Source organism: Diadema antillarum, unplaced genomic scaffold (genome assembly GCF_040938485.1).
Source record: "Diadema antillarum isolate AM-2024a unplaced genomic scaffold, OU_Dant_1.0 scf00000019, whole genome shotgun sequence".
NCBI classification, from domain to species: Eukaryota; Metazoa; Echinodermata; class Echinoidea; order Diadematoida; family Diadematidae; genus Diadema; species Diadema antillarum.
This window is the reverse complement of record NW_027270908.1, coordinates 1,705,154-1,717,596: the sequence shown is the minus strand read 5'-3', so window position 1 is coordinate 1,717,596 and position 12,443 is coordinate 1,705,154. Positions and strand designations below refer to the sequence as shown.

General features: G+C 38.8%; 1 protein-coding gene across 1 annotated transcript in view; it reads right to left on the bottom strand.

Annotated features, from left to right (window-relative positions):
* Positions 1-12,443, bottom strand: part of LOC139728705 (uncharacterized) — a 169,470-nt gene that overhangs the window by 108,391 nt on the left and 48,636 nt on the right. The window contains exons 7-14 of the mRNA XM_071639651.1: positions 11,855-11,971; positions 10,645-10,816; positions 7,461-7,684; positions 6,760-6,882; positions 4,832-5,023; positions 2,821-2,935; positions 1,788-2,029; positions 723-845 (exon numbers count right to left, since the gene is read on the bottom strand). Coding sequence (XP_071495752.1) covers positions 723-845; positions 1,788-2,029; positions 2,821-2,935; positions 4,832-5,023; positions 6,760-6,882; positions 7,461-7,684; positions 10,645-10,816; positions 11,855-11,971 — 1,308 coding nt within the window. The remainder of the gene's footprint in view (positions 1-722; positions 846-1,787; positions 2,030-2,820; positions 2,936-4,831; positions 5,024-6,759; positions 6,883-7,460; positions 7,685-10,644; positions 10,817-11,854; positions 11,972-12,443) is intronic.

The following is a 12,443-nucleotide window of genomic DNA, read 5'->3' as shown; positions in this document are numbered from 1 at the left end:
CCATGCTTCTTCATCGGCTTCATTTAAATCTTTCAAACATGACCTTATGGCAATGTATCCAGCCCTCTCAGGCATAACAATATGCCTTGGTCTGATATGAAGGCCACTTTGGCACAGTAGGGATTAACCCATTGAGGACAGACTGGTTTTGCTACAACACACATTTCCCATAGACACCTGCCCGAGTATACTCGGGACTCGTCCTCAACAGGATAAGGGGAATTAGGTAATCTCTATTTACTGACAGCTACAATGTAATTTCCAGACACCTGTGTCAATCATCAAAGAAAGCACTCTCAAAAACGTGCCAATCGGTGAACAAGGTGCAACAAATGTTGAACAGTTTTTATGTATGACATCAAATCTGCATTCACTGCTCACATCTAGAAGTCAGTGCACACCGCAAAGTAGGTCTACAGTATTTTGAAGAAAAGTTCCTGAGAAGGTTGTGTGAAATCTGCATTTCAAATTGAGTGTAAATCAACACAATGGCATTTTCATTTGTACCAATGATGTATAAAATCATGTCATTCACTCACCGTATTATGACAACTTGTGGTTCAAGTAGTGAGTGTTCCAGCCAGAGCTTCTTCATTTTTTCTTTTGTTGTTGTTGATAAGCTTGAGTTTGATGACTTTCTATCCATAGCAATGATATTTCTTAACTCCTTTCAAATAATTTCTTTGTGTTTGTGAATATTTGTCTGTATCTGTGTTACTCACCTTTGCAGTAGCTTCAAACTTGTCGTGCTCATCTTTGAGCGAGGATGCCTCGTCAGCCGACCTTCCGATCTCGACATGCTGAAGCAGCATATTGTCCAGTAGTTCTTGAATCCATGAGATGGCCTATGTAGCAAAGAAAAGTGAGTGTTACATTGAGTGAACTGCGCAAACAGATAATGACATGAGGAAAATATACCACTGTTACACAGAGCGATTCACAGCCTCAGATAACACGAGGAGAAAATATACTGCAAAAGTGGATATTTTTGCGTGACTAATTTTTCGCACTTGGGAGGTTTCGTGGGTTTTTCAGACATCAACTACATGAACACATAGTAAGCAAAAATATTCATGTGTTTTTATTTTCGTGCTAGTTTCCGGTTGTGCAAAATGGGCAAAAATTTCAACACCGTGATGATTTCCACTTTAACAGTAGTGTTAAATCAAGTGATTCACAGCATACTGTAACATACATTGTATGAGGAGGCCTGGGAAAAAAAGAACAACTCAGCGTTACACCAAATCATGCAAACCATGGATGACTCTCTCAGTCATACATTCCTCATGGCCCCTCACCTGTTCATTCACAGAATAGTCATTCACAAAGCTATGTTTCAAAGACACAGTGTAGATAATAAATGGCCAATGAAAATATTGAAACAGGTCAGATGAAACCCAGTACTGCATGATGACCAAAAAATAGAACATGAAATGTTCCTACATACAAGAGAATTAAATAATATAGTTAAAGACCCTGTAGCATGGGTAAACCATGGAGTGGTAAGACTGGACCAGCTTGGATATATTCAAGAATCCCCGTAGCCAACTGTAAACAGCTTTATAACTGATCTCTGTGTAAGTACGCAAACAGCCACAGAATCTCAACTGAAGACGACCGTCACAGATCAGCGTACGCTTCAATGCACGTGTTCGCTGATGGGCGCTATTCGTGGTTTTCGAATGTACCCCAGTGGATAGCGAAGGAATCGGGCTACCCATGAATTCCCTCACTACCAGGTCTTTTACACAAAGACATGAAAAAGGAAATTGTTCTCTTATTCCTACCTGTTCTGCATCACGCTCACAGCTTTTGAGTTGTAAAAGTTGTTGGAGTTTGAGTTTCCTGACTTCGGCGAGGTCGCGGCATTGAGCGCGGCGACCTTCTAGCTCCGCCAGGATAGTCTCCACGTGTTCGATGTGACGTCGGTAGTCCGGAGTGATGTCACGGCCGAAGGCGTTCTTCACCGGGAGGCTCATCATCTCCAGTAAGCTCCGCCCCTCCCGAATAGCTCGGTCTGTCACGAACACTGCAAGGATCGAGAAGACACAGAAAGTCTTTCATTGGGGACCAGCAATATCTCAAAAGCACTCATCAATACTTTTGATCCACAGTATGCTATGGATGCAAACATATCGTATTTGAGACAAGGGTACCAGTGAGAATGAAAGAAAGGGCCTAAAATATGTCTAGATGCACATGAAGTTAAAATATACTAGTACACAAAAAGACCTGAACTCTGATACTGCCAGGGCTTTTCTGAAATAAAATGACAGCTTCCTAATTACCTAGTGGTTTCTTCTGTTTGTTTGTTTGTTTTTGTTGATTTTTTCTATAGAGTACAGTGTATTTGTTATGTTTATAGCTTTCTTATAGCTCCTTCCCACAGCAGGTTTCTTTATACTGTGTACAACAAATACAGTATATTTGCTGTTCTAGCTACTACTTGTGCAAGAGTAATTCACTCTTATTCTTATAATTCTCTGAAACCAAAATATTTCCTTCTACCATCCTTGTGATTTTAGGAATGTGGAGCTACAGCAAGGGAATGACAACTCACTAGTTTTACAAGGTACCTCAATTAGAAAGAGTTTGGTGACTTCATACAGTTAACCAGAGAAACTGGAAACCCCCCCCCCCCCCACACACACTTTCAATAATGTGAAGCCAGCTGTGAACCCTCTTTCCATAGAGTAGTATGAAGGGGAATATGTCAAAAACATTGAAGCTCAAAATTTATGTTTTTCTTTTCAAAAAGAAATGAGATGAACAGTCAGTGACTGATCAAAGAGACAGGGAGAGAATGAAGGACGGACTTACTTGAGTTGTCAAGGTTGTCAAGGAGGAGTCTGAGGGCCTCCTCCGTACTCTCCACCGAGTCCACTTTCACTTCACCAGTACAGAGCTCTAGGAGGTCCTCCAGCTTGGAAAACGCCTGCATAGCAACCAGGATACAAACATCCAGTCACTTCACTAGGCACCTGTCCTACCAATTACATGTATATTCCAAGGCTTAAAGGTCCTGTTTACCTTTGGGAGCAGTGATTTAAAAAATGTTCAAGATATCACATTTGATGCATATGTGTAGGTCTGTTGTATCACAAAACATCCAACCATATAAAATTTTTGCAAAGCCTAAAATATAAGGAGATATCAGTATTTTTCTCATTAAACCGTAACTGTAGACAGTTTAGTCTGGAAACATTTTTTACTATAACTATTGTTCACATCTTGTGTATTTAACAATACTTAAAGGACAAGTTCACCTTCATAAACATAAGGATTGAGAAAATGCAACAATGTTAGTAGAACACATCGGTGAAAGTTTGAGGAAAATTGGACAATCGATGCAAAAGTTATGAATTTTTAAATTTTTTGTGTTGGAACCGCTGGATGAGGAGACTACTACAGCTTGTGAGTCATATGCGTACAACAGTATAAAGAAAATGTAAAGAAAATTCAACATATTTTCACTTTTTTCACATAATAAAAGAGCACTTGACTTGGCTCTTTCTAAAGGCAGGGGGAATAATATTACCCATAACATTTGTCGGTAACGAGTCGGGGGAATGTGAACTTTTTTCATAAGATGAAATTTTGTGAAATTCTCTTTATATTTTCCTATATTGTTGTACGCATGTGACATCTAAGTTATTCACACACTGCAGTAGTCTTCTCATCCAGCGGTTACTGCACAAAAACTTCAAAAATTCATAACTTTCGAACGGATTGTCCGATTTTCCTCAAACTTTCAATGATGTGTTCTACTAATATTGCTACATTCTCTCAGTCCTTATGTCTATGAAGGTGAACTTGTCCTTTAACATCGATTACACGGATTCAAATTTTTACAGCGGTCGTTTCTATCCCTAACTCACATTTTAGAACTATTTTAAAGCACTAATGCTGGGTTTTTGTTTCTTCTGCAAATGGTAAATTATGCCTTTAATAGGATATGTGGCACTGATCATAGCAGATCCATGGCAGCTCCATAAAATTATCATTCTGCTGCCTTACTAGGGTTATTCGCCATTCATACAACTATTAAACCCTCTTTCCATCAAGTAATATTGAATGAAAGAGAGCATATGTCAACTTTGATGTTCACACTTTTGTTTTCTTTTCAAAGCAGTTTTTATTGAGATGAAATATAGATTTTGGTGGGAATACTGTGCGAGTACTATGAAAGAGAGCATATGTCAAAGTTGATGTTCAAACTTTTGTTTTCTTTTCAAAGCAGTATTTATTGAGATGACGTGTAAATTTTGGTGAGAATACTGAAGTGTGCAGTAGTATTTGGGCTACACTCTGAACATCAAATCATCTGGACAAATGTACCTCAAGTAATCACATCGTCTCACTTGTCTTCTGACATTTTCCCTTTTCAGAGTGTGAAATGCACATTAACTATCTGATGTTCACATCAGTCATGTTCTATTTCAAAGCTACTGTAAACTTAAATATAGCACTGAAATACACTTCTGCCACTCCACAAAGTTTCTACAATACACAAAGGAAATTAATGTCCAGGTGTGAGTTTCTTCAATTTGTCTCCCTCTACAAATGAAATTTGTTAAGATTGCAACTGCTGATCTGTAAATTAACAAACAAGTGAGAAAAAAGTAAATTAATGTTGTTGGACATTTTAAAGTATCAACTACTTCAGTGCTATAAGCATACATGTATTTCTAAATGCTCTTTTAATTTTTCCCCAAGAGAGCAAGCAAAAAATGATGATCCACAACTAGAATGCTACCAAAGCAGTAGAAGAGTCTTGTAAAAACTACATCAAGAAGGTTATGCGTTATAGTACGGATTTCTTGAAACTAACCTCTTGAGATAGTCGGTGGAATCGTACGGAACCGATGACGAGGTTCCGCCGCCTTTCCAGCCGCGAGGCAAAGCTGCGGCAGACGGTGTCGAGGTAGTCCTTTTGCGAACCGATGTCCGCGGCCCTCGGATGGCCGCTCTTGATGATGGAGTCTGCCACATGGCGAAGTTCTGCGTAGTTTCCATAGATATCCTGCGGGGCATTTGCATAGATGCAGAACTTAATACAACCTCTTTCCATACACTGTGAGCGTCATTTCCTAACACTGAAAACTCACACACATCACTTGAATTTACATGAATGATCTGTTATGTGCACAGCCATCAAATGATTTTGATGGTTTCAATTTATTGTCTTTTAGGGCAGCTGTTTTGCCTCTTGGTTGATGTTGACTTCTTCTCCTACAATATTTACCTTGAGATCAAAGATATAAATTGATATTACATTACATCGTTCAATACATTATATATTATATTGTACAGTGCGTATCAAAAAAAAGGAACAAGATTTGATTTCAAATTTGTGAAGATTGTGTTAACTCTACACCAAAGTGAGTAGCAACCTCATAAAACCACATATCTCCTCTTTCCAATGATATCTTATTTATTCATACACGGTCATGGATGGCTGAGTAATCATTTTTTTTTGACAATGGGTCAAATTGGACTTGGGACCAAGTTTAGACACTGCAAGAATCAATGCACCTTATTAGAAATTAACTTAACAAATGGAATAATGAAATTAATGATCGCAACTTACCATTGTCTTCTTTCAGATATCTCTTTTTAACATTACATCCCATGCCCCTCAACATGGCCACCATTCCTTTCCACACAGAGATTAGCTCTTTTCTCCATCTCACGCACAGCCCTGCAAATCATTGGGGCTTGGTGGCGTAGAGCTTCAAACTCATCAGTGATTCTTTGTCTCAGAGTTGCAATGTCAGGTGGAGGGGTAATGAACACTTTGCTCTTGAGATCACCCCAAAGAAAAAAGTTACAACAAGTCAGATCCGGAGATTGTGGTGGCCACTCCACATCATGATACAAGGCAATCACCCGATTCCCAAATACCTCAGCCAATCTGTTTCTTACTGCAACTAGTCGATGGGCTGGTGCGCCATCCTGTGCCCACCATAGGCATCTGAACACACCCCTTTGTTGCACAGGAAAATTTTCCATTAATTCAGGAATCACATGTTCATTTAAAATGTGTAAGTATCCATTTCAGTTCATGTTGTTTTCGAAGAAGAAGGGCCCTAGGAGCAAAACATTTCCACAAAGTAAAGCCCAGACATTCAGCTTTCCAAAAAAAAAAAAAAAAAGGAGAATTGAAAAGGATTTATGCTGGTCTTACTAACTGAAACTTGGTCAGAAGTCCAATTTAACCCATTGTCCAAAAAGAATGATTACTCAGCCATCCATGACCGTGTAAGAATAAATAAGATATCATTGGAAAGAGGAGATATGTGGCTTTAAGATGTTGCTACTCAATTTGGTGTAAAGTTAACACAATCTTCACAAATTCGAAATTAAATCTTGTTGCGTTTTTTTTTTTATACGCACTGTATATAGTATATCACATTACCTTATACTGAATTATTTCACTTCATTTCATTTATTGTTTCTGCATGGTACAATTAATCAACGAATCACTTTCGAATAAACATACTCAATAATTCATCATGAATCATGGCTGACTGTGCACATTGGAGATAAGGAAATCATTGTGAGAGAAAACATAGATATAATGAAAGGAATAAACAATCAAAGTATCATACAGTGTATATTGCTTCACACTACAGAGATAAAATAATGTGACATTCATATGCACACTTTTATTTTGTTCACTACTTTCATGTTGCATGAAATGTGTGAAAATTTACAACCTGTAGAGAGTTCTACTTTTTTGTGGTCAATAATACTCACTGTGCATTTGAGTTCTAGCTTCTCGTGTTCTCTCCTGAGTTTGTCTGCCGTCTCGTAGCTGACTCCGATGTCGACGTGGGAGGCGAGGAGTTTCTCCCCGGGTCCAACGATCCAGTCAACCACCTGTGATGAGAGCGATGGACGAATGAGTGATCTCACGAGGCTTGAATCCTAAATCTTCACAGCCTTGCTTTCCAGCAACTTATTGTACTCTAGGGGCATTTACACTGCCAAAGAAAAATTGTACATTTCTGCACATTCCAGTATTACGTCAAAGTTGCTAGGCAACTCAGAAGTGAAGTTTTTGAAACTCTGCAGTTTTATTCCTTTTTTTTTTCTTTGCCAGTGTAAATGGTCATTCCTCAGCTTGCCAGGTTTATTTGGGATTTTGGTCATGTGGCATCCCCTACCCACCTGCCTATGCTCGAAGACAGCGGCATACGCTGTACTTTTCCATAGCTTTACTATGGTACATGTACATCTTGTTGCCAGAAGCAAACAGAACTCTATCCCTTCCCATTCCTTTTTTTTTTCTTTGCTACCATGATTTAATCTATTTACGCCTTTAATTTCAAACACTGTACAAATTGTAGTTCTCCGAAGGTTTGATACATAGATCATCCTGTTACCAGAAGCAGGAGGTTAAAATGCCTTAATGCTCCTCCCACTCATCCCTTGGTACTAGCCTACCACTGCCTCACCTTCTTGATTCCACTTTCCATATCTCCTAGCTGCATGTGGGCCCCCAGCTGCCTGTCCCTCTCCGCCAGGTAGCCTCTGAGTTGGTTCTGTTTCTGCTGGAGGGTGTTGAGGCGGACGGTGATCTGCCGGTGCATCAGGAGGTGATCCTCTGTGGCAAAGTCCTCGTCTCCGCCCTGACGCCGGAAGCCGGAGTCCGACTCCAGACGTCGCGAGATGGAGTTCCCTGTTGGTTTTTTCCAAGAGACAAATGGAACATGCAATTATGAAACATTTAAAGTTTCTATGAAGAAACCAATTACATCAGAATTCCAGCAGAAACAACATTGTGGATGCAATCCCTACCATTCCACTTATCTGGTCGATCCTCTGTTCCCTTTCCATGCCACAATCAAAGACACATGAAAACGGATAGTATCACAGTCCGAGGTACACTGTACATGTGTACATGTACAGTAAGATGATAAATCCAATCACTTCCAATGTGCACATTGATGCTTGAATCCATTATACTGGGAGATAAGCTTCTACACATGACAAACACTGGATGAAGGACTCCACGTGGGTCAAAGATCCACCCAGAGAAGAAGACAGTGAGGTATTCATTTGAAATACACAACCTTGACAAATCCACCTTTTGCTATCCTACACTGAATAACAGGCAAAACATCTTCCAGTTTGTATCACATCACGTAAGATACACTTCTGCCACGCACCCTCACTGTCCACATATTGTACACACAGTGGTGTATAGTCAGCAGCAAATGCATCCACACAGCTGGTAGACATTGCGTCACTGAGAGAAAGGCTAGAAACACTCCAAGTAAACACAAGGCGTGGGACTATTTACAACAATCTCAATGAATCAAAGGCACATAACTTGGAAATACTACAGAACATGCAGAGGAGAATTGGTAAGAAATAATAAGAATCACTGACAACTTTAGCGATAATCTCACTCAGAAACGAGAGCTGTCATGTCTAGCATGGCTGATGGGTGCATATAAAACGATGTATGTTCCGAAGATACCTCCTTCAAAGCTGATCTGATGTCTTCTACAAGAGAGAGGCGCTCTGCCTGGTTGGATCTTTTGATGACACATACGGAGAGAGTCAGCTTAAACGACACCATCTTTAAACACTAAATTTCTTACCTTGCAGAACTCAAATCAAGACCTTCCCCAGAAGAGCACTAAACAGCAAGCAATGGAAGCTGCGATACACTAATCCACAGGGGCTACGTTTAGCAAACCAAAGGCAAAACATGTTCTCACGTTGACAAGGAAAAACGTCAGCATGAAATAGAACACACACACAAGAATTCCCCATTTAATCAGCCACCACAGTGTACTCAGCAGGTGGTAAATAGAGCTCATACAACTTTCAAACTCAGTTGACTCGACCTTTGCATTACACAAACTTGATTAGGGTAATGTGTGTTTCAGGGAAATCAATTCATTTCTACAACATGATAATTCACTTCCTGTGAAAATATACACAATAGAAACAAATGCCATGCCAGAATACTGTAAAACATGATATATTCGCGGCATGAAATTTTCGCGAATTGGAGCTGACAGCCTTTTTCGTGGCATGAAATTTTCGCGAAGTGCCACTGGCATTCAATGCTTACAGTGTAAACAAGAACTTTCGCTTGCATTTCAATTTCACCAATCTTGGCGCTCGCGAAATTCGCGAAATTAAAGTGCACGCGAAAATTCCTCGTTTTACAATACTCCAATCATTTCTTGAATTTTGTTGTCTGAATTCCTGAAACCACAATTTTCACACAAGGTTGGCCTTTTTAGTTTGTATTTTTCTTTTTCAAAGGGAACACAATGGGTATATTGTAGTAGCTTGAAAAAAAAAATATGACAAAAAATTGTTAGCTTGACTCCAATGTGTAACATGGTCTAAAGTACCTTAAAGGGATAGTACAGTATTGGTGGAGATGAGAATTGGGCTTTTAACTTTTTGCGAGATACCAAGAAAACACAAATGATATAGTACAGAGCATACCATTTTAAGAGGAATTCAAAGTTTATTTGATGAAAATCGGGTTTGGAATGACTGAAACATCCAAAAACAAAGTAAAACAAAGCGATTGTAATAAAGTGTGGGTCCCACACTTTATTAGAATCGCTCTTTTTTGGATATCTCAGCCATTTCAAAACCAATTTTCATCAAATAAAGGTTGAATTCCTCATAGAATTACATGCTCTTTCATATTTCATAACAGGTTTCTCATTATCTCACCAAAAAATGTTAGAAACCTGAAATTAGGTCTCAACCAAAACTGTATAATCCCTTTAAGTCCAATGCTCCTATAAAAAGTTGTGCCTAGGGGGATAGCTGAACACTAAAAATCAGAATGATTGTATAGACAGGAAGTTAAAACCAGGGTTCTTGTTCTGGTCAAAGGTCAAAGAGGTCAAGAAGGTAAGTGCTACTACCCTGGGGGCACTTGTACTGTCATACAGAAACACACTGTTCTTTGTGGCCCTGTGTGAGTTCTACATATGTCCATACATATTTACGAGCCCATTCATCGCATTTCTCTGTCCTGTCAAAGTTATATTAGAACGCACAAATTTTCTACTCACTGCACCTCTTAAAATGGAGTTTACTTTATGATGGTGTTTATTATTGTATAGAGCAGACTTGACTGCTTTTATTAACTAGCTGTTATTAAAAACTTGTGAGTAAACACTGACTTTTGCAGGGGTCGGACAAATATAGTAAGTAGTGAATTAAGCATCAGAATGGTTATATCCATTCAATGATTTTCAATATCAAGCAATATCTATGATAATGCATATCAACTTTTTCTATGAACTTTGACAAGGTGTTCAATCATCTTTATAAAGTTCTACATATTGGAAAAAGGAAGCAATTTGTAGCAAAACAAACACTTCTTTAAAGTGCCCATAGCAATAAAATAAGTGGTTGACATTTTGTTGTTGTTGTTGTTGTTGTTGTTGTTGTTGCTTTACAATCACTGATAAAGCAAGACTTTGGCAAACAGATTTCTATAGTAACATTGATTTGAAACCAACTAATTGGTGATGTGCTTCTATAAAAATCTCTTTATGGCGCGTGAAAAATCTGAAAAGTATTTGTATAGTCAACATAAATACTTTACAATTTAACAAAGGAATAATTCTATGCCTGCACACCAAGACATACCAAGTTGCAGCACATTGCTTGGTTGGTCGATGACGATCTCTTGCAATCTCCGTTGCCGCCGGAGAAGGTCTTCCGGCGTCAATCTCTCGTCTCGTCTCGAGAGCAGCTCTTCATGCGCCTGCTCCAGACGTTTTTCTGTCTGGGCTGAGTCCCTCATGAACTTTTCAAATTCCTGCACCATTACAGATAATACAAAGGTGGGGGATCCTAATATCCATACCTTTAACACTCAAATACATGAATATGGCTGAAAACACAAAAATAGCATAGCATAGATACCATAGTCTTCCCTGTTCGAAAGATAAACTCTAAATATGGGTTAAATCATTCATGTATTCTGACATGTGCATCCTACTGTATACAAATATGAATTTCAGCATTGCCCACAAACCGTATAAACTTGAATCGAGGTACATTGTACGAAGCAACTTCCAATCACTTGCACATCATTTGCTTGCTTCCATTGTAGTTGTTGTAATTGTTATCATTTTATGACGTTTCATGAAACATGTACATGTAGGGCATGTGACACTATGTGATTCAACCGATCTACATGTGAAATCATGCCACTCATAAGACAGCTCATTCCCGCATGAGAAAACTAGTAAGAATATTACACAAGTTGGTAACTCCAAGAACATTGTACTAATAAATACAGCCTGGTGATTGTTGCCATAGCACATGTGTATTTCATCAAGTTTGCTCCAAGTATGAATACATGATGTATGAACTAGCACTTTCTCACTAAAGAATGTTTTTGTTTGGGTTGTTGCTAACTTTGCCACTAGACATAGCGGAATGCAAACACCTTGCAAACAATAGCCAGTATACACTGTACATGTTTTTACAATTCTTCTTGTAATGTTAATTAGAAGGTTGACTGGCTTTCAAGCTTTATGCCCAAATACAAAACAAAGAAAACAAGTGACAATATGATTTTCAAAGTAAAAAATATTGAACAAAATAGGTGTTACTTATGAACAGTAGCACTGACACCAACACTGGCACCAACATCAACACGGGAACAAACACTAACCTACACAGGCAAGATTTCCTTTGCACACCAGTTTGTTCTCAAGCCACTCCTCATGATTGAGGTTACAATAAACCTGGTTACTAACACTAAACCTAACACTAGCACTAACACAAACACAAACATTAACACTGACACAAATACTAACACTACACAGGCAATGAGTCCTTCACTCACCAGTCTATTCTCAAGCCACTCTTCATGATTGTACTCCATGCTGCCCCCAAACTCCTCAGTCAGCTGATTGGGGTCAATGTACTTTGTTAGTTTAGAAGGGGAAGACAGGAAGACAATCTAGGAGAAGGGGGAAAAAAGATGGCTACCATTATGACATCACAGCAAAGGAATGTACACTGTAGGTCACTTCTAGTACTTGTTACAACCTGATATGTTTCACTGACATGGCCTAGGAATGTAATGCTCTTCTGCTGCCTGCGATTAAATATCACACTAGAGTCGTATACTGATGTTACCTCTGAAAAGTTATTGATGCATCAACAGCACATATATTACTCTATCAACAGCTCACAGCAGATGTTTGGGGGTGGGAAGTGTTCTCCAAGGTATTCTTTTAACAAACAGTGCTATACGTGTACTTCTTTCCATATCTCTTCATTTTTTATCATATCACACTAACCCATGAAAAACTATGCACATCATGCAGAAACAGTGTTGTAATTATAGGTTTTCTTTAGTTCAATCCAATTCAGTTTTGTTTCTGCAATCTATGGTCAATACATTGATACGAAAGCTTACAATGTATCAG